This window comes from Thermochaetoides thermophila (genome assembly GCF_000221225.1).
Source record: "Thermochaetoides thermophila DSM 1495 unplaced genomic scaffold scf7180000011816, whole genome shotgun sequence".
NCBI classification, from domain to species: Eukaryota; Fungi; Ascomycota; class Sordariomycetes; order Sordariales; family Chaetomiaceae; genus Thermochaetoides; species Thermochaetoides thermophila.
Window position 1 is genome coordinate 2,863,245 of NW_006383032.1, and position 21,654 is coordinate 2,884,898.

The window sequence follows — 21,654 nt, forward strand, 5'->3', positions numbered from 1 at the left end:
CGTGCAGCCAATCGCGTGCCGGTCCGACTTTCGGACCCACTCCCACATGGCCAGCGGATGTTTTGGCTTCAGGCTCGCCAGCGCAAGGAAGCGACAGCAGTGGCTGCATGACCAGGGTGAGGTGACTGATGGGCGCTTCACCGTCATTGCCTGAGGTTTGGTCACAAGCAAAGCACGGCAGCCCATTCCTTCCATGTTCCATACCCCGGCGTATAATAGGGCGGTTTCGGCGCCGATGTTCAATTTTATTCTTTTCTTTCCCTCTTTTTGTAGCTGCCTTCCCTTCTGTGCCATTGTTTTCTCTGCTAATTCTCATAAGATAACTAGCGCCTGCTGACCGCTTTGGCCGCCGTTGAGTAGTCATTAGCCCACGCCGCTCGCTAATACCTGACAAACTCACAATCGGCTCTCCTCCGCATCACTCTTGCAGGCCACTTCTCCACCTGTCGAACGCCCCGAACCAACGTTCGACGTAAAGCAACTCGCTTTTTCTTCTGGATTTCCCTCTTTTTAGGTTCTGTACGAGCCTCTTTAACCTTCCGAATCAGAGTCAACATCGATCTCGTGTGACAAGGCAGCAAGCAGCCGGCGACCCGCCTCAACGTTCTGCAAAGTCGGAACACCAAAGCCCAAGACCGACAGCCGACTCCAGATACCACCACCACCATCACCACCACTCCTCCTCCTCCTCCTCCTCCTCCTCCTCCTCCTCCTCCTCCTCCTCCTCCTCCTCCTCCTCCTCCTCCTCCTCCTCCTCCTCCTACTACTACTACTACTACTACTACTACTACTACGACAATGGCAGGCCGTGGGGCAGGCGCGTCGGGCGCGGCGCAGCGTCTGATGAGTGAGATGAAGGCTTTGCGAAAAGAAAAGTGGATCAACTTTGAAGAGGTATATTTTTCCGCGCAAGCTGAAAAGGAATAGCCATGGATGCTGAGATGCTGACGGCTTTTCCTTGACAGGAGGATACGAGTAACATCTTCAAGTGGCGCTTCGCGCTGATGGTCATCAACTCGGACAGTGTGTTTAATGGCGGTTACTTCCGGGCCGAGATGACTTTCCCCGAGGACTACCCGTACCAACCGCCAAAGTTCCGTTTCCTGATCCCTATCTTCCACCCCAACGTCTACCCGGACGGCCAGCTTTGTATCTCGATTCTGCACAAGCCCGGAGAGGACATCATGTCTGGCGAAGAGGCAAGCGAGCGCTGGTCGCCGCTGCAGGGTGCTGAGAGCGTACTGCGTTCTGTCCTCCTCCTGCTTGATGACCCCGAAATTAACTCTCCCGCAAATGTTGATGCCGGTGTCATCTACCGCGACCGTCGCGATGAATACAATCAGAGGGCACGCGAGATTGTCGAACGCTCCCAGAAGGATATCCCAGAGGGCTTTGAGGTTCCCAAAACTTTCGATTCCGCCCCTCCTCCGAAGCCTGAAACAGACGACGATTTCTGGGCTGAGAGCGATGAGGACTTCGACTTCGGTGGCAGCGATAGTGACGAGGACCAGGACATGGAAGACTATGACGGCGACGGCGGTGACGGACAGGCTGACGGGTCCGATGAGGATGGGGAGGGCATTGAATCTGATTATCAGGAAGGCTCTAACTGAGATATGCCAGGTTGCACTCTTTGCCCTCACTACAGCATCTGCACCCCGACACACTCAGTTAGACTCTGGTTCCTACCTGCTCTTCCCTCTCTTGCTCACTTGTTTTCCTTGTTTGTTTTCGGTTATTTGCTTTTACTTTTGTTCTCCCTCTAATGCATAGCGCTGGGAGAGTTCACACTGTGGAGTGCGGGCGTTCTATGGTCTGCAATATCTGAAAAATATGGGGCATTTGATTTGGCTGTACTTGCATGGGCTCACGCCGCACTAGGGGATCTGATAAAGCCTACAGTAGACGGACAGATCTGGTTTCAGGAGGTGGCGTATCTGGTAGGTGGGGTGGTTGGCATGGGAATCCGGTTAGGTAGCAGGTCATACCACTTCATAGGTTACTGAATCATGAGAAATTCGCCGTTAACCAGACTTGAATTCCACTTTTAACACTCTGCTCCTGCGTGAAAAGCTTAAGGTGGCTTTCAGCGTTGAAGTGTGGAAGGTCATTTTCCTCCACACACATAACGTCTGGGTAGATCACACGCTCAACGATTAAAGTCATAGATGTTATCTTGATTGCTACATATTTGTTCAGAGCAGCACCATAAAATACACATATATCACAATCACCAGAGTGAGTCTATATACCATGCTACTGGGCCTACGAGGCTCGAATTGATTACAATTTTGGATGAAAATGCTTCTGCTATGGCGGGGTTTGTACAATGGTACATGCATGCCGCGGGGTAGCTGCCATGTGGTCCGTGCACATGTTGCCCAAGGCTGATATGCAGTGCCAAGACTCTGCCTTCCCGTGGCAGCCAGGGGGTCCAAACAGTACCTGCAGGTACCTCCCCAGAGATGCTGTCAGTTGGCTCCTGGCAACAAAAGAATGGAAAAATATTTGGAGCTTAGAGCCACAAACTCGGAACAAACGCCCGCCGAGATCAAGCACTTTCTGGGGAATGTTATTTCAGGAAGCCTGACTGCCTGTATCACTACCAGCCTTTACTATCATCTTTAACTTTCTAGTTCCCAACGGTGTTTACTTCAAACACTTCGACCAGAAGGACCTTGTAAAAGCCAAGACTTCAGTCTCCTGCGATACACCAGGGTACGGAGACCGCAGAGTACCGACACACTGGGGCTCTGTTACTTTGATGCCCCGTTCCCATCCCCCACCTCAACCATCGACCTGGACTTGCCGACCTGAGCGCAGCTACATTTGCTGTTACCCCAAACATCTTATACTCACGCTTGTTGCGCTCCCTAATTCTGGCGCTGCTAATTCAGGGCGACCTGTCCACTTGTCTAGCGTTTACATCCGGACCTTTGAACCGGTCGGTCAAGTTTCCCAAGCTCTGCCTCAAAGCCTCGATAGCCTCGCTTAAATAGAGCGGTCGTGACACCGGGTGTGCTGCGAGCGCCGGCAGAGGACGTGCCAACATGGCCGCCGTCGACCAGGCCTCTATCGACATGGTTGTGGAGGTGATCGGGCACATTGATAAAAGCTTGATTGCAAATGCGCTGAGAGCCAACCACGGTAATGTTGAAACTGTCATCATCGAGTGGTTTGACGACTCCGACAAGGTCAGCAAGACCCTTCCTGATTTCTCCTCTTGTGCGCGCTGACTCCCTCCTGCAGTTCAGGCGCAAGTATGCCTGGGATGAAAGCGCCTTTGCCTCTAATCGCGAGGGCGATCGACCAGCAGGCTCCGGAGGTCCTTGTAGGTGTTCCTCTTGTCAAAGTTGATCTGCTTGTTGTGTGTCCTGGTTCTGACCTTGTCTCGGGCTTCTTTTGCAGCTTTTGTCATACATCCGCCAGATAATGATGTGATATACGGGACCGAACCAGGCGGTTATTATGCCCCTTCACGCCCCCCATCGCGGGCGAATAACAGGTCGCCCATGAGCCGTGTTGTCGACCTTACAGCCGGCGACTATACCACAGATGCCCCAACCAGTCGACAGGAGGAAGAGGACCACTTACAAAGGGCTATCAACGAGTCCTTACAGACCTCGGGCATGCCCACTCCGCATATGATGGCATTCCCTCCCCCTCCAGCCCCTCATTCCCAGCAGTCTGGCATCACATCCAACAATGACAATCCCGTCTACTTTGGTCCTGCAAACCGTCCAGACTACGATCCGGATGAATGGGCCATGGTGCGGGTAAAGACCTACGGGCCCGATCCGGATCCCGCATTGCGTGTCAGAAAACCTGGGGCACCTGTCCTGCTCCGTTGCCGAGATGAAGGTTGGAACAAGCACCGTCTCGGTGCCATGCTCATGGTTTACAACCAAATACCTGCTGCCCGAAACCTTCTACTCCGCTGTGGCGGCCCTCCTGGGTATGGTTTGGGGAACAAGAGTGATTGGTGGAAAGGCGAGACCATCTTTCCACCCGGCATGGCCCCCGACTCGAATGGTTGGGGCGCAGAGCCATCCCCTAATTGGGTAGACGAGCTTTTAAGGATTTTGGCATTCATGGATTCTACTGACAGAAGTTATGGGACAGCCGACATGCTGGCGAAGGCGAAGCATCCTGATGTGGATGAGACGGGCGATGTCGAAAAGGACTTCATCAAGAGTGTCATGGTCGCTCACAACGCCCAAGGCACTGGCAAGGATCTGGAAGTGCTAGTTGCATCAGCAGAGGTTGTTAGCTTCGATAATCTGGTTCCCCAGACGAATGAATTCTTCGGCATCTTGGACCTTCAATTGGGCTCACCCATCAACCCGGTGGCCCCCAGGTCCTTATATGAAGTGTTCGACTATATTTTTATGGTGAACTTGCGGTACCACATGGACGACCCATCCACAGGTCGAATGGCCTGGATCCTGAACCCATCAGAAGTCTTGACACTACGCTTCACAGGTGATGAGTCTTTCCCCTCACAACTGGAGATTCCCGACACCTTTTATCTCGACCGGTATTTGAAGTACAACGGCACCCAGTTCCAAAGACTGCAGTTGGACATGATGACGGTGCTCAAACTGCTCGATGCGTACTTCCAAGAGGAGGAGTCGCTGGTGCGGTGGATCAATCCTAAGACGAACAGGGCCTACGATCGTAGGGCGATCCTTAAAGCCGCTGTTCGCCGCTGTCAGGAGAGGATAACGAAGATCAAGAACAAAGCGTTTTGGAGGCAGCATGAGGAGGGGTCCTCCACTAGAAAAGAGGAGTACTACCTCCCAGACCATTCAGGAGAGCCCCAATTCACCGAAGAAGAAGCCAAGGTGGTGGCATACTACAAGAGCAAGATTACTGAATTTGAGGTAGAGCTGGCCAATATTGAGAGTTCTCTGAACGGTAGGTCAACTCGACACCAATGCATCCAGAGATTGTCACTAATATCATGCCCAGAACGCGTCGTCCCCCAGAAACAAAAGCTTCAGGCTTTGCTGCGTCGCATGCAGTCGTCCATGACCGAACCGGAACCTGACCACAACTGGAACCCTACTCACAAGTACAGTCTTCGCGGAGTAATCAGCGACCCGAATACAGTGTTTATCAGGATTCGGGAGCCTCTTCAGCCAGATGACTTGCTTGACGACGAGGCTGCCGCATTCACTATGGACCGTTGGTGGAAGGTGTCTTACAATGCTGAAGAAGGTGTTGAGCACAATGTAAGAAATGGTTCTGGGAGGAACGTAATTACATATCAGATATAAATGCTGACTATTCGCTGCAGCAAGTCTCGTGGGAAGTTGTCAAACGGGAAGGCTGTGGGAGCAAGCCTGCACCCATGCTCATCTACGCCACAGAAAAAGCCCTGGAGCAAGAGCCCCTTCCTTTGCCAGATGCCCTTAAAACTTTTGTTCGCTTTGACAATCATCTCTTTAAGCAGGAACTTGCGCAGTCGAGCCATTCTATGGATAAGAAGCGGAGTGCCATGCCGGCGCTCAATTCGCAGTCGAAACGCCTGCAGAGGTCCAATAGTATGGACTCGATGGCTTCTAATCGTGCATCGATGGGGGATTCGGACAATGAGATGCACGATGCCCCAGTGTTCAATCGCGGCTCGGTCTTCAGTACCGGTGATTTCGCCGCCTACCAGCCCCGATCTTCTTCGATCAACCTCATTGACCTTGAAGACGACGAGTCTACAACCCTCGTCCAAGATCCTTTGAGTCCACATGCTCTTCCTCACTCCCTGTCAGGAGATTGTTCCAACCTTCCTCCTCCTCCGCCGTATGATAGCATCAGCGGTGGCGATGTCGAGATGCAGGGCATGGGATATGCGTCATTCCCTCCTCCCCCTGGACATTCTGCCCCGCCGCCACCGTTCCCCCCTCCGCCGCCGCCGCCACACCCACCAGCGCTTGACCCAGGTTTGGATGGCCTTGCGCAGGTGTCTTTGGCTAGCAGCCCGCCCAAAGTATCGACAGCACTGGATGAGAGCAGCCCCAGGAAAACAGCAGTTGATAGAAGCGTGGATGGGGTAACAAAGGAAAGTGATGCTGTCAATGGCCGTACTGATCCTTGTGATACCGACAATACGACTGATGAACAAAAGGCCGAACATAACCAGACTCCGCCTGTAGCCCCGGAGCAGGTCAGGTTTGATTCTTAGTAGGCGAGAAACAAACCAGTCGCCCGGAACCCCATCGGCGGAAGTTGGTACAAAATATGTATTGCATTCTTGGCCATTGCCTGGGCAACTGCTTTCCTGACCCAATGGGTCAGCGACGCATGGAATCGGCGGTACCAGTTGCCCTCTAGGGAACCTCAGGAGGATAGCAAGCAAGCTGTGGTTGGACATGAACATAGGCACAGTAATCGATAGTCCGCAGTAGTTCATGCTGTGATCATTACTTGCAGAGCAATTGTCAGCTTTTCACTTGTGATAAGTTATTCAGTGGCTTGTGATCAATGGGGAGTCCTTTTGATAACCAAAAGGGGACCATAAAGGCATCGTGGCAGAAGCATGAAACCTATGACACACATTGCACTAGAGAGCATCACTCATTGGGTGACACTTCGAGGTGTCTCAAGGCCCAACCCAGATAGGATATACCTAAGAATGAAGCCCATTACCTTCATTTTGTATAGATGATGGGTTGGTGTAGACTATGCGTGGTTCTTGTAGGTTTCAGAACTTGGACTCGGAGCTTCACTGATCAGGCCAAGGCAGGGCCAAGGCCTGGTTTGATATGGTATGGAGCTGGCAAGTGACTGATTGAACGTGGCATCACAATCTAGGTTCCTACCAGTAAGGTAGGTAGCCTAGGTAGGTACCTACCATATAGATTTTTTATGCAAATGGCCCAAGAACGGGTACCTAACATGACTTGAACAATGATTGTGTGATCTCATTCTATCTTGGGGAATGGCAGCACAGATTTGCTGTCTTACTCGCTTTGTTGACACAATGGAAAAGAGCAAATCTACCAACACTAACAGGGATACTGATGATTGACTGTGTCCGACAATGACATAGACTTTGTCTACAGCCGAAGGACTGACTGAGAAGTATAGGATCCAATTCAATGCACTTCAGGCATTGTTTGTGGCTTCCCATCTTTTGTCAACAACGCCCTGGTGCTTCCCTCCGTTCTGTGACCTTATCACGTGATTTTCAGCTTACAAATTACCCCGCCAAGCCAGTGCCCCACCACAAGGGACCAAGCAGGTGGGCTGCGGGCAAGCAAGACCCGGCCGCCTCTGTGAGCTTGTTGTGGAACCTTCCGTTAACCACCACCGCATCACCAATCGACACTCCAGCCTGACTTCGTGAGCAGCAAAGCTCCAGGAACCAGACCGATAAGCTTTTGCTCTTCGCCGCCTGCAAGCTCCATCCAGCCGAGCTAACCTCAGCCAACAAGGAGCTCTTGAGGACCGAAGGCAGCATCATTCGATATCCCTCCATCAGGAATCGCTCTGTCGAACTGGCTGAAGAACCCGAAGCTTCCCCCCGATCCGAGCCAAGACAGCAACAATATCGCAGCAAAGTGCCTACCTAATTATAGTCTTGTACTTCAATTTCTCCGTTCCTCTCTCTCCATAAACAGGAGGACAGTAGCTCGAGCTGAAGCGCTGGTTCAGCCCAGTAATTATCCCAGCCCCTCATCCCTCTCACCCCACATCCGCGTCTAGCAAATCCCACTATCATACAGTACCCGTGCCAGCACACAACTACACAAATGTCCAACAAAATAGAGCGCATCATAGCCCGCCTGCAGCGGCGCATTGCCGAGGGCCAGCCGGAGGAGCAGTATGAGGCGGCACAGGAGACGCGGCTAGTGGCCGCGCGGTACTCGAAGCAGGGCAACTGGGCCGCGGCCGTTGACATCCTGGCCAGCGTCTCGCAGACGCTGCTGCGCTCCGGCCAAGGAGGCAGCGGCGGCGACCTGGCGGTGCTGCTGGTCGACACGTTCCGCCAAGCCGGCCAGAGGGTCGATGGCGCGTCGAGGGGCAAATTACTGGGTTGTCTACGGTTGTTTCAGCCTGGGGAACCGGTGAGGAAGCGGTTTGTGAAGGAGATGATTGAGTAAGTTTCTATTTATTTATTATTTATGATTCGTCACTATCGCTACCTAGGAAGGATTCGGAGACGAGTATGCTTGTGGTGATGTGGATTCTAGGCTGACGGATTGCGCGCAGTTGGTCCAAGAAGTTTGGCGACTACCCCGCCGGTGACCCCGAGTTGCATCACGTTGTCGGAACGCTCTACGTCGAGGAAGGCGAGTTCGAGGCCGCTGAGAAACACCTGGTGCTGGGCACTAAAGAATCGCCCGAGGTGCTCGCCCGCATGGAGTACGAGTGGTACAAGCAGGACGAGTCGCATACAGCCCCGCTTTACTGCGCCCGCGCCGTGCTGCCGTATCTCCTCGTCGCAAACGTGCGCGCCGCCAATACCGCCTATCGCATCTTCACCAGTGCCCTTGTTGAGGACAACAAAGGCCTGACGGTCCAGAATATCGGGTCCCAGAGCGCAGAGCTCCGTATCTTCCCCAGCTTACCACTTCTTAACTTTATCAGCATGCTCCTTCTTTCCGTACAAAAGGGCTCGCCTGACCTCTTCCGCCAGCTCAAGAGCAAGTATGAGGCTAATCTGAACGAGCTTAACGGCATCTGGGATACCGCACTCGAGCTGATCGCCGAGATGTACTTCGGCATCCAGCGCCCAAGACAAAGTAACCCCTTGCTGGACATGATGGGTAGTCTGTTCGGCGGTGGTGGAGGAGCACCCAGTAAGGCTGCTCTGCGTCGCATAGACACTCCGGCTGCTGAGGGGTTGGATTAATACCCGAGACTGGGTATCCTCGAGAGGATGGTCAGAGGATTGATGGCCAGGGAGGTCGATCCGATGGAAATCGTTGACTCGATTAGTATTCCATGAATATTACGTGGAAGGAGCAAGCAGCAAGCTTTTGATTATAGGCTCGCTTGTCATTGATGGTGTGGTAACTCCTCTCGCTCAAACATCCAGTTGTCTTCTGCTAGCGCGGCAACTTTTTGCCGTAAGCTTGCCTTAACCGCCTCGAGGAGCTCTGTAGTCGATGCATATGGCTTGGTCTTAGTTTGAGGCTCACAACCGGAAGAAGCAGAAGACGAGAAAGGGGAAGGAAAAGAAGGCTGAGCAGATGATATTTCTGAGTGAGACCGCTTGCGTCCACTTGCGACGGCATAGAGGCGTTTGCCATACATAAGAATAGCGGTGCTCTCACTGTCGCTACCGTTGGAGGAGTGTGACATAAAAGGGTCAGGGAATGAGTAGTAATCCTTGCCTTCTTCAGCCTGCGCCAGCATGCTATTTTGGTCCAACTGGTGCTGTTTTACTGCCTCAGCCAGTCGCTGTCGCTCTAATTCGTTCTCATGTCGTGCCTCCAGTGCGGCTCGCGACGCCTCGTCCATCTCCGGCGGTGGTGGGGTAGGAGGGTCTTCAAGCTCAATTTCGCCGTGCTCATCGCGTACTACAATGTCGTCGGTCTCGGAAGACGGGCGTTTGACTTCCAGGTCGTGTTGGTGGTGAGGCGGGAACGCCCTTTCGATGCTGTGTGCTTTGCCGAACTCCGCATGCGACCGGAAGCCGTGGAGGAAGCGATGGCGATTGTGAAAGCAGTAGCGCTGCTGTTCGTATGACTCGTCGTCTTCGTCGCTGTCAATGTCTAGACTCTCGTCTTCATCATCAAATCCATCCTGTTCCTCGTCGTTATCATCGTCATCGTAGTCGTAGCGCATTCTAGCACTGGCCGAAATGGCTCGACTGCGCGACAGCTGAGTCTGGAACGGGTTGCGACGCACGCCATAGGGTGCTGAAGCGACCGACGTCGCGCTGCGCGTTCGGGGAAGAGCTGAGGCGAAGGCACGCGATGATGGCAGTTGTCGCTCGACCATTGTCGAATGAAGGAGGTGAGATCGATGTAGATATTGATTCGTAGGGGTTATGAACTTGGCAATTGTAGGTCGAGATGGAGGAAAGTCGGCGAAGTTAGGTTCAGGCTTGGAAGGTTTGTCAACACTCGCCAAGAGGGTTGGCGGGGTAGCCCAGCAACCAGGGTTCGGGTCTCAGAAAGCTAAGGTGATCTTGAGCGAGTATCCATAAGAGCTTAGAAGAAAAGCTGTGGAACATGGATTAGACATCAGATCAATTCTGAAGTGAAGAAACCACAACATTTATCGCTGAAGGATATTAGAGAGGATGGGGTCGCTTGATCATGGCTTGCAAAGCAGTCTGGCAGGCCACTGTTTTGAGTGGACCAGGTCGCGTGCCAGCAGCCAGCAAAACGCGAGCAGGTAAGGTACGTACCCCGCGCAGCCATCAATTAACGGTCGCGTCACGGAGGTGGGACCGTCACGTAATAACCACCAAGAGCGCGTCCAGGCAATCGCGCTTTCATCCCATCACAAGGGTCCAACTTTCCTAAGTTCCACTTCTCCCCCAAACCTTCCCTCAGCACCTGACTTCCTATCAGCAACATTGCTCTTTCAAAGGCACAAATACGATATTCTGCCTTTGCGCCATGCCCTAGTTGATCAAGAAGGGCCATCTTCTCTATCTAACTTTTGGTCAACTGACCTGCAGTCCGAGTCCATTGCATTCACCCGCAAACATCAGGTGAAGACATTGAGAATTTGACAGAATGCCCGCCGCGACTCTTCCCCAGAAGCGTGTCTTTGGTGAGGCCCCTAGCACCCGCCAGAACATTGCCTCAAACCCTCCGTCAACAACAAAGAAGCGTCGTCTCGATGAGATCCCATCCTCCTCACCTACTGCCCGTTTCTCGAGCTCCCAGACCAATATCAAGGGCAAACTCGCTTCCAGCCAACATAAGAGCACCTTCGAGACCGAGGTGCTGGAGCGAATGAGCCAAGATATCAATGGCCTCAAGGAGAGCAATGCTGAGAAGGATCAAGTCTGGGACCGTCCCCCCGTTCCAAAGGACTGGGACCCTGAAAAGCACAGCCTTACCTTCCAGGCCATTGAGGCAGAGGAGGGCTCTCTCGCTGGCGGCCAGGCCACTGTCAAGCTATTTGGTGTGACCGACAAGGGGAATTCGGTTCTTCTGCATGTCAGGGACTTTAAGCACTATCTTTATGTTCAGGCCCCAGTGTCGTTCACCCATGACGACTGCCCCCTGTTCCAGGCCTACCTTGAGAAACAGATGGGCATGACCCAACCTGTTATACACTCAGTCACATTGACCATGCGCGAGAATATATATGGCTTTCAGGGGAATGTCCAAAACCCCTATCTTAAGATCACTGTGACAGACCCCAAGTTCATCAACAAGGTCCGCACAATGATCGAAAGGGGGGAGGCCAACTGGAAGGGCATGTGGAAAAGCTCTGACGGAACAATTATGACTTACGACAATATCCAGTATTTGCTTCGGTTCATGGTTGATACTTCGGTAAGTTTGCTTTCCGTTCCCCTGCCCCTCGACTGCTTCGACAACCAGCTAACTGTGCTTCTAGCTTGCTGGTATGGCCTGGGTTGAGGCTCCTGCGGGCAAGTACACTGTCATGACCGGCAACGAAAAACAGTCAAATTGCCAGATCGAGGCCCAGATGAGCTACCGCGACATGATTGCTCACAAGCCTGTTGGCGAATGGTCCAAGATGGCCCCGTTAAGAATCCTTTCCTTCGATATCGAGTGCGCTGGTCGTAAAGGCATCTTCCCTGAACCACAGCATGATGCCGTGATCCAAATTGCGAACATCGTTACTACATATGGAGAGAACAAGCCTTTTGTGCGCAACGTCTTCTGCCTTGACACTACAAGTCCCATTGTTGCCACCCAGATCCTCTCGTTCGACAAGGAAGAGCAAATGCTCGCAGCATGGCAAAACTTCCTTGTCCGGGTCGACCCAGATGTCATCACTGGTTACAACATTGCCAACTTTGACTTTCCCTACCTTCTGGATCGAGCAGAGCACCTCAACGTTCCGAAATTTAGAGAGTGGTCTCGTCTCAAGGGCGTTAAGTCAGTGGCCAGGGACACCAACTTCTCAAGCAAACAGATGGGCAACCGCGACACCAAAGCAACTAATATCAGTGGACGCCTCCAGCTCGATCTGTTGCAGCTGATCCAACGTGATCACCACCTGCGGAGTTACACCCTTAACTCAGTTTGCCAACATTTCTTGGGGGAGCAGAAGGAAGATGTCCACCACTCCATGATTACGGAACTTTTTGAAGGCACTCCTGAGTCAAGACGCAGATTGGCCCTTTACTGTCTCAAAGATGCCTATCTCCCTCAGAGACTTATGGACAAGCTTTCTTGTCTCGAAAATTACACTGAAATGGCAAGAGTCACCGGCGTTCCCTTCAACTTCCTCCTGGCCAGAGGTCAGCAAGTCAAGTTCCTGAGCCAGCTCTTCCGCAAAGCCCTTGAACAAAAGCTCGTCATTCCCAATCTGAGGTCAGAGTCATCTGAGGAGCAGTATGAGGGTGCTACTGTTATCGAGCCCGTCAGGGGTTATTATGATGTGCCTATTGCGACCCTCGATTTTGCCTCTCTGTACCCCAGTATTATCATGGCACACAACCTCTGCTACACCACACTCATTAAGAAGAAAGATGTTGAGAAGTGGAACTTGAAGAAGGACGAGGACTACATTGTTACCCCCAACGGTGATATGTTCGTCACTACCAAGCAGCGCAAGGGTCTTTTGGCCCAGATTCTTGAAGAACTTCTAGCTGCCAGAAAACAAGCGAAGAAAGAACTGGCTGCAGAGACAGATCCTTTCAAGAAGGCTGTGTTGAATGGTCGGCAGCTGGCCTTGAAGATCAGCGCCAATTCGGTGTATGGCTTGACGGGTGCAACCAACGGCAAACTCCCTTGCTTGGAAATCGCCAGTAGCACAACCGCCTTTGGTCGTCAGATGATTATGAAAACGAAGGAAGAGGTGGAGAAGAGATATTGCATTGCCAACGGCTACTCCCACGATGCCCAAGTTATCTACGGTGATACCGATTCCGTCATGGTTAAGTTTGGTACCAGAGACCTGAAGGAAGCCATGAAGCTCGGGCAAGATGCCTCGGAGTATGTCTCGAGCAAGTTTATCAAGCCCATCAAGCTTGAATTCGAGAAGGTCTACTTCCCGTATCTTCTTATCAACAAAAAGCGCTATGCCGGCTTATACTGGACGAGGCCAGAAAAGTTTGACAAGGTGGACACCAAGGGTATCGAGACGGTCCGCCGTGATAACTGCCTCCTGGTCCAAACTGTCATTGACAAGGTCCTGCGTATGATTCTTATTGACCAGGATGTACCAGGCGCTCAAGAGTATGTATCCCTTTTCTGTGAGTTCTTGGGTTTAAAAGAATGCTGACCATCATTTACAGATACGTCAAGAGCACGATTGCAGACCTTCTCCAAAACAAGATTGATATGTCGAAGCTTGTCATCACCAAGGCTCTCACCAAGGAAGACTACGCAGCAAAGCAGGCTCATGTCGAGCTCGCGCAGCGCATGAAGAAGCGCGATCCTGGATCAGCGCCTAGTCTTGGTGACCGCGTGGCCTACGTCATGGTCAAGGGCGCGACGGGCTCCAAAAACTTCGAGCGCTCTGAGGATCCAATCTATGTGCTTGAGCACAATGTGCCCATTGACACTAAGTACTATCTCGATAACCAGCTGGCCAAGCCGCTGGGACGAATCTTCGAGCCCATCCTCGGTGAGGCCAAGGCCAGGTCCCTGCTTACAGGCGACCACACCCGCTCGATCTCTGTGGCAGCACCGACTGTTGGTGGATTGATGAAATTTGCCAAGAAGACGCAGACATGCATGGCATGCAAGAAGCCGCTGACGGGCAAGGAGGAGAGCAACGGTGCAGTGTGCAAGGACGATGCGCCACGCGTGGCTGAGCTGTACAAGAGGACGCTCGACAAGGTCTCAGAGCTTGAGGTACGGTTCGGCCGGCTGTGGACGCAGTGCCAGCGCTGCCAGGGCAGCATGCACTGCGAGGTTATCTGTAGCAGCAAGGACTGTCCTATCTTCTACATGCGCATGAAGGCCAAGAAGGACCTGGAGGATGCCAATAGGGAGTTGGCGAGGTTTGACTACGATCAGGCTGCTATCTGGTGAAAGTAGTAACCTGACTTGGTGGGTTGTGGAAGAGGGCACTTCTGAGAAAGTATGTGGCCATTGTCTTATCATATACAACAGGGAACGGGAATACGGTGATAAAGCGTCTAATATGCTCACTCCGGATGGGACTTGGTAATGTATCTGCTATCAGACAGAGTAGATTTTTGTAGGATTTGTGAGAAACAATGGGCTATATTTCATAGATCTGAAATCCGACAATGCTCACTGAAAGTTCGAACCATGTACGAAGGCCCCCTAAGTGGCAACGACAGCCAAGTTGCTGACCGCAAGTAATTTTATGGTTGACTCGTTGATATCGGTACTGATTCTTGGTAGGTGTTATTTCAATGGTTTTAGACCAAACGGTCTTCTTTCATGTCGCTAAATCTGCAGACAACCTAAGAGAATCGGATCGTCGCTTCTTCACCGTCTCTTGGTGATTTTGACGCCTGGGCGTCAGCAGCCGCAGAAAACCGACGTCTTGAGCAGCTCTTAGAGGACCAGCACACTCACCACACGCACACCGGCACACACACTGCAGGACAGCGCAAGCGGGAATCCGAGATCCACAGTGCGGCAGCCGATCCGATTGCGGTACCCCGCTGTTGGCGTCGGCGGTGGAGAAGCAGAGGGGCGGGCCCTGCAGGGGGGTTGGGTTTTAGGCGCTTGGAATGGAAAGCTTGGAACGCCACAACCCTGGCCTAGAGATCACCTGCACACCCAGCACACCTGCCTGGGAAGGCGTTGACCTGTCGCTGAGAGGGCTGCTGACCTTGCTGATACTTTCCATCAGGGTTTCTGGCTGCCCGCCGGCGGTCCGTTCCACACGGTAGGTGTTGCTTAACTAATATGGACCTGGGTGTTATGGAGGTGGCTGCACGCATGCTGGCTTTCTGATGGCGAGAGGTAGCTGACCTAGACGGGCCCAATAATCGCCCCCAGCTCCCCCCGACAACGTAAACGAGTCTGGGATGGCAGCGACGGCTTATCACGGGGTCTCACTTGGGCTTCTTAGGGCTCTTGGGATGGGACAGCGGGACGGAACCTGAAAGGCTGGAACATGCACCGGATGTTGGCGCATTCCGGACATCCAACGCATGGATCCAGGCCACCCGGGGGGCCCTTGAGGACCAGGAAGAAGGCCATGGTTTCTGCGTCTTTCTCTTTCTCTCTGTCCTCTTCTCTCTTCCTCAGGATGGGATGGGATCTCTTTTCTGATCTTTATAACACCAAACGCCCATCACTTCCCGGGCTCTCCGATCTACCCTTCGACATTAAAGAGCCTTTGGCTTTGATTCGTTGGACAACAACCACAATCAAGAACAGCTCAGCGCCAGTGCCCCTCACCGCTCCCCCTTGTGATTACGTCGCTACTCCTGCTTGCTGCTGTCCTTCACTTACAAAGCTTCCCAAGCTGCCCACGTCATATATTCCCATTCTCCGTGCCTACGCGCCTACACACCGCTGGTTGGGGTTTCGAATCTTCCATTCCATCATACTCATTTCAACTTAACCCTACGTGCTTCCCGTCTGATAGACATCTTCCCATCGTGCCATCCCACCACCCCACTTCTATACAGACCTCCAGCTACATTGTGTCAGTGACATAGAGCAAGCAAGCACATCCACACTGCTAGTCAGCGCCAGCAATAATGTCATCAAATCTGGACGACGTGAAGCAGGCCCTGAAGGCTATTTCCGAGCAGACGGCCCAGGTGTTGTCTGCTGTTTCTGCTATTTCACAGCGTGTTGAGAAGCTAGAGAAGGCCCAAGAAGAAAACCACCGGCAACAGCAGCCAAACGGCACCAGGGCCAACGCAGATGTTGAGAAGCGTGCCGCTACCCCTCTTGCCGGTGGCTTCACGCCGTCCTCGTCAACAGTGATGCCCGCGGAGGCCGGTACCCAGTCACCGCCGCCATCATCGGTCAAGTCAGGCTTCTCAACTCGTGTTGTCCTTACCACTTATCCTAAGCAGATCGGTATCAACCCTATTCCGCTGAACTGGGGTGCTGCCGACCCTCATGAGCGTGGCCCTGTCACCGTTCTCAGGTCGCCTTCCACGATCGGCAGGCGAAATGCTATTGGTGCCCATGCTGGCTCTTATTCCATCTATTATGCTCTAGCCCTCGCCAGCAGGGAGCTCAAGGCCGATCACAGGCCAGATTTCACGAACACCGAACCTGCTGTAAATATCGGTCCTTTTCCTCAATGGGGCGATCCAAAAAAGATCGTAGCCATGGACCCCTGGGGCCATTTAGTCCCCTGGATTTTCAAAGATAAGATTGAGAAGGAAGGAGGTCCGTTTGACCCCAATGTGTGGTTTCTGTGTTTTGTGTTGGCAACGTTCTGACAAGTTGTGTTCCAGTGGACCTACGTCCGACCATTGCCATCACCAAGGCTCACATGAAGCTGCCTGAACTTGAGGACAGCGTCAAGAGCGGGCGTTTGGTTCCTGACGGCAAAGTCTGCCTCAACAACGAGGGCGAGCTCAATGTCACCAAGATCGCGGTCGAGCCTGTCTGGTATCTGCCGGGAGTTGCTGAGCGGTTCGGTATCGATGAAGGAACGCTGCGGAGGTCCCTTTTTGAGTACACGGGCGGCATGTATCCTGAGGTCAGTACAACCAGGACTTGAAGAATTAATCGACGAAGACAGGACTTGTGAGACTGACCGAACGTTTTAGTTGATCACTCGCCCTGATATGAAGGTTTTCCTGCCTCCTATTGGTAAGTGTTAACCTCAGTTTCCACGAAAAACTCTTCCGGGAGTTGAGATCTGACTGGCACGAGGTGGCTTGACGGTGTACATCTTCGGTGACCCGGCTAGGGTTTCCGATCCTTCGAAGAGGCTTGCACTGCGCATTCATGACGAGGTATGTTGTCATATCTTGAGTGAGATTGATCCGCAATATTGACGCTTGGGGTTCCTCAGTGCAATGGCAGCGACGTCTTCTGCTCTGATATTTGTACCTGCCGACCGTATCTCATCTTCGGTATCGAGGAGGCTGTGAAGGAGGCACAAAATGGCGGCAGCGGCGTCGTCATCTACTTCCGGAAGGAGGGTAGAGCTCTTGGTGAAGTGACCAAGGTATGTGTTTCACTCCCCACAATTCGCCTTTTGTGTGCTATCGATCACAGATTGACTTTGATGTAGTATCGTAAGTAGAAGTCCTCAGGTGCTACTCACAGATAAAGCCACCGTCCCTGCCTCTCTGAGGGCCCACTGGTTTGTCTGACTGAGATTCTGCAGTTGTGTACAACGCCCGCAAACGCGGCCAGGATCGTGCCTCGGACTACTTCAAGAGAACCGAGAACATTGCCGGCGTCAAGGATATGCGGTTCCAGGCCTTGATGCCCGATATCCTACATTGGCTGGGCATCACAAAAATTGACAGGATGCTCAGTATGAGCAAGTGAGTTACACTGATGGATACCAATACCGTTCATCTCGCCTCTTTTTACAGGATACTAATCGATTTTTGCGTTCTTCAGCATGAAACACGACGCCATTGTTGGGCAAGGGTGAGTATCAAACCAGAAAAATCAGTACTTGAACTCTGCGAAATATGAGGGTCAAACTGATGGTCGGTTTTCTGCGGCAGCATTCCCATTTACGAACGGGTTGAGTTGCCTGAACACATGATCCCGGCCGACTCAAGAGTCGAGATTGATGCCAAAATCAATGCCGGTATGTAACGAGCCACTGACGACACTCTTGTTTTTGCTTGTCGGACTCCGACCTTGCTCTGACATTACTTGCTCCTCCCCATAGGCTACTTTACGACTGGTCACCGGATGACTGAAGAGGAGTTGAAGTCGGTACAAGGTCGCATTTGGGAAGAGTAAGCCGCACCACTCCCATTGCAGAGCTGTCCAACTGTTCAGCAATGTTTTCTGTTGGCTGGCAGTTGTGACTCATGGAGGTTCATTGCAGCCATTTGCTGACGAGGACACAACAGCATCGACCACTGAGCGCCCATTTGCTGTGGTTTGCGAGACCGACCTGCGTGGGAAACCAATTGATTCAAACGCGGCTTTGCGGAAGGTTACGGCTGCGAATCAAGAGCTGCCCGTTACCCCCTTTTAGCCAATGCCATTGTGGCCCTGTGTCACGAGGTTGGTTGGTCGTGCAAGAGAGGAGGACGACAAAGCTCAGTCGATAATTGGAGAAATGCACATGATTAGCAAGATTGTCCCCTCGTACAGCAGAACATACACTTAGGACTTGATAAAACAACCCCGCGTCCGGGCTTCAACAAAACACCGGCATGTGTATGCCTCTGCCCTTCGTCCAAGTGGTATTAGCATGCTGCAGAGGCATTTTCGACTAGCCGCAAAACCGCACTTATGTACCCCAGATTCTCTGGCGCTTCCCCCCCCCCTGTCGTCCCCCCACGAAGAAAGCATACGGGAAGGATGCACATCCGCATTGATATTCTCTTGTTTCTGTTATGTGCCTGTTGATGTCACGGGATATGCCTCTAAGATGCCACTCGACCCGGTCCGTTGGGCCTGCCCACGTTTCTTGCCTTGCGCGGCGGGCCGTTGAGCCCCCATGTTCACCCACGCTGCCTATCTTCCGAGCACAAGCTGCTTCTAAGTCACCTCTGTAGTTAAGAGGCCGGTGTCAGCTGCATAGGGTGATCTAGAGGGCAAATCGAAGGAGACCGAGAAAAGTTTATGGTGAAAAATTCAAACTGTGTGGAAAAAGGGAAATTGTTTCAACGTCTGAAGATAATTAACGTAAAAAGATATGCGTCTACTACGCAGCTAAAAAGCATGTACATCGGCCTGTGCAAGCAGGTCGATACGTGAAGCTCTTGTTCTGGAAGTTTCCCAAGATGGAAGAACCAGCGAAGTGATATTCGGCCAGCGAACTCCGAGAGATAGCCCTGTCAGGTCATGCTTAAATGGCAATTCTCATGGGTGGGTATTCTGGCGCACCCCGTCACGGCTCGGTCTCAACTCTCCCGTTTCCCATGCTCCCGTCCCGCTCGAGAACCTCCATCCGTCCAACTTCATTCCCCTTGCCCTTCCGAGGCAAAGTGGAATGGGATGGGTTGGGTCGGACAATTGCAAAAGAATTGCATATGCCGTGAGAGGATTCCCACCTTACCTAAGTACAACCGGACGATCGGTCGCAGGTGTTGTTCCAAGCTAACGTCCCTACGGACGCAGACTTCCCATCTGGGAGACTTACACCGGGGAGATCTGAAGATTTTGGATGGCGGTGCAAGGGTCACGGGCCCCCAAGGTAGACAGAATGCTGGGGGAGGTTGTTTATCTGACATCTTCGATTTTTCCCACTATGTATACCATTTAGCCATGGGCAATTTTACCGCCCTTTCGACTCATTACCTGTCCTGGCGCGATTTGTGACACGATCCAGGTTCCCCGGATGCGGAACCTGGAACCGCCGCCATCGGGCTGATACCCGAAACGAGCGCCGCTGGGACGGTCTTTCACGTGTCGAGATGCACTTACCCCGGAGTGTTCTTTTTATTGCACGGAACGGGAATCGGGAAGGCAGGTATCTAGGTAGTAGACCTGCTGTCGCTTTGGGCAGCTTGCGGAATATTCCAGTTGCAATTGGGCATTGAGAACGTGTGATCTTCCGTGATTGTTAGGAGGTGGAGGACAATCATTCTCAATTAATCGCGCATGGTTTCTTTTTGGATTCAGGGTGAAAGTCTGGCGTCATGTTTGGAGTTGTGCGTCGCATGGAATCTGCCCCTGTGTTTATTCGTCGAGGGAATGGGGGTCCCTTCAGGTTCAGCGAACGGGGTTGAAGCTCCCCCACGTGCAACAGCAGAGTGGCTTGTGTACAAATTTGCTGACGGTAACGAGAGAGCTGTTCATAGATCAGTTGTAGCGACCAACTGCCTCAACGTTGATAGGACAGTATGATAGAGGGCAGACGGAAGCTATCGTCCCCATTAATGGCCTAGTCATCAGCTACTTCGTGTTCCACGAGGACAAGGTGCGGTGGCATTGCAGGCACCGGTGAAGCTGGAAGGCCATCCAGGCATCCATCCATTCACTACTGGATACGGATCTACGCAAAAAAAGTCCGAGGGGAGAAGCGTGCTGAATCCTCAAGCTCGAAGGCAGCGATCGCTGGGAGTTGAACTGTCACGAGACGTGTTAAACAGGAATAAGACAGGCATTGAAAGTTGCTCCCTTACAGCCATTGGAGCGGGCTGTAAACCAGCTCGGACGCCCGAAATGGCGGTTGATGATGGTCAACTGATGATCATTGACTCGGTGCCTGGGATTGCGTGTTCTGTTCTTGGGTTCGGCTGGGGGGACTGCCACGCTGTGGTACATACCGGGGGAATGCTGGCTTGTTTTTTTTTTGAATTCTTTTTCTCATTGCTCTTTTAAAAACACCAATAGCTGGTCAGAGAGCCAGAGAAAGCGATGTGCTGGCTGCACGTTGTTGCTTCAGAATGCTTGAAGTGTCATCCTTTGAATGGTTGGCGATTGATGCCGAGCCCCACCACGGTTATGGCCCAGAAACCTGATGGATCGCGCTTGGCACACAGTCACCCCGCCGCGGGACCGCAGCAGCCAGACGACCAGCAAGCAGGCAGCTGGATTTGCTTAAGTCTCTGGATAGGACACCGGTCTGAAGCGTGCAGCAGACATTCCGGCGTGATGACTTGGTGGGTGCCCAAGAACCCAAGAATGGGCCAGTACATATCACTGTTGCGAGCTCCAGCACGAGAGTGTATCGTGCCTGTGGCGTTGTCTAAGGCCGTGTACGGCCTTGTAAGGCAGTGTAGACCCGCCGTAGCAATCCGTTAGGACCGCCAGCAAAGCTCGCTTGTGTTGTCATGACGGACAGAACGGGCGGCTAGCCCAATGATTAACAGTTCACGATTAGCAGGCAGGGCCACCATATGGATCCATAGGGCTGCCTATAGGACAGCACAATTGCAGACGCTCTGCTTGCACATGCAGTGAGACTGTCTCCTCGCCGATGCAACTGGTCTGGTCCATGCTTACAAGTCGGTCTAGTACCTTCACAGGTACGGATTACTTGTACCTAGGCAAGCAACACCAATTCGACCTGGCTCTTTTGCATGTCGCCGAACCCCGGTTATCCGAGAAGTTTGTGGATGTGGGTGACAGGGCCTGCTGGTCTTGATGGTCCCGATCGGCCAGGCCAAGCCAGGAGAGTCCCACCCGTGCCTTGTCTTGGGTTCTGGGCGATGGCGGCTCGCAGCCAGATGGGGATGCTGGGCTGGGCTAAGCCTCCCATCCCTTGCCATACAACTCATGCTCGATGGACTGACAAGTGGCAAGGTTGCCCGACAGTCCCGTCACTTGAACCGCCCAAAAGCAACCTGCGCGGCATTGAGCGGGATCGTATTTCGGCCCAAGTGGCTGGATTTCATAAACGCATGGTTCACCAGCTTCTGATATCAAGCATATCAGGCCTTCCACACCCACACCCCCATCCGCTTACAAACGTGCTTTGGCATCTTTCAACCAACAACCACCT

The 21,654-nt window shown here is 52.6% G+C and overlaps 6 protein-coding genes across 6 annotated transcripts; 5 read left to right on the plus strand and 1 right to left on the minus strand.

The window, feature by feature from the left end:
• Window positions 1–46: 46 nt before the first annotated feature.
• On the plus strand, window positions 47–1,613 carry CTHT_0028710 (putative ubiquitin carrier protein; the record flags this gene model as incomplete). The annotated part of the gene is made up of 3 exons (XM_006693264.1): window positions 47–116; window positions 575–894; window positions 966–1,613. The coding sequence occupies 3 exons, from the start codon at window positions 47–49 to the stop codon at window positions 1,611–1,613; spliced, it is 1,038 nt and encodes a 345-aa protein (XP_006693327.1).
• A 1,437-nt stretch (window positions 1,614–3,050) lies between these two features.
• On the plus strand, window positions 3,051–6,181 carry CTHT_0028720 (uncharacterized protein; the record flags this gene model as incomplete). Its single annotated transcript, XM_006693265.1, has 5 exons — window positions 3,051–3,194; window positions 3,250–3,331; window positions 3,409–4,917; window positions 4,972–5,234; window positions 5,300–6,181. The coding sequence occupies 5 exons, from the start codon at window positions 3,051–3,053 to the stop codon at window positions 6,179–6,181; spliced, it is 2,880 nt and encodes a 959-aa protein (XP_006693328.1).
• Window positions 6,182–7,751: 1,570 nt separating this feature from the next.
• Window positions 7,752–8,854, plus strand: CTHT_0028730 (uncharacterized protein; the record flags this gene model as incomplete). The annotated part of the gene is made up of 2 exons (XM_006693266.1): window positions 7,752–8,098; window positions 8,212–8,854. The coding sequence occupies 2 exons, from the start codon at window positions 7,752–7,754 to the stop codon at window positions 8,852–8,854; spliced, it is 990 nt and encodes a 329-aa protein (XP_006693329.1).
• Window positions 8,855–9,000: 146 nt separating this feature from the next.
• CTHT_0028740 (uncharacterized protein) lies at window positions 9,001–9,948 on the minus strand (the record flags this gene model as incomplete). The annotated part of the gene is made up of 1 exon (XM_006693267.1): window positions 9,001–9,948. The coding sequence occupies one exon, from the start codon at window positions 9,946–9,948 to the stop codon at window positions 9,001–9,003; it is 948 nt and encodes a 315-aa protein (XP_006693330.1).
• Window positions 9,949–10,694: 746 nt separating this feature from the next.
• CTHT_0028750 (DNA polymerase-like protein) lies at window positions 10,695–14,144 on the plus strand (the record flags this gene model as incomplete). Its single annotated transcript, XM_006693268.1, has 3 exons — window positions 10,695–11,465; window positions 11,530–13,343; window positions 13,403–14,144. The coding sequence occupies 3 exons, from the start codon at window positions 10,695–10,697 to the stop codon at window positions 14,142–14,144; spliced, it is 3,327 nt and encodes a 1,108-aa protein (XP_006693331.1).
• Window positions 14,145–15,799: 1,655 nt separating this feature from the next.
• CTHT_0028760 (uncharacterized protein) lies at window positions 15,800–17,993 on the plus strand (the record flags this gene model as incomplete). The annotated part of the gene is made up of 9 exons (XM_006693269.1): window positions 15,800–16,445; window positions 16,514–16,761; window positions 16,832–16,874; window positions 16,938–17,020; window positions 17,080–17,209; window positions 17,398–17,560; window positions 17,640–17,669; window positions 17,750–17,835; window positions 17,920–17,993. The coding sequence occupies 9 exons, from the start codon at window positions 15,800–15,802 to the stop codon at window positions 17,991–17,993; spliced, it is 1,503 nt and encodes a 500-aa protein (XP_006693332.1).
• Window positions 17,994–21,654: the final 3,661 nt, after the last annotated feature.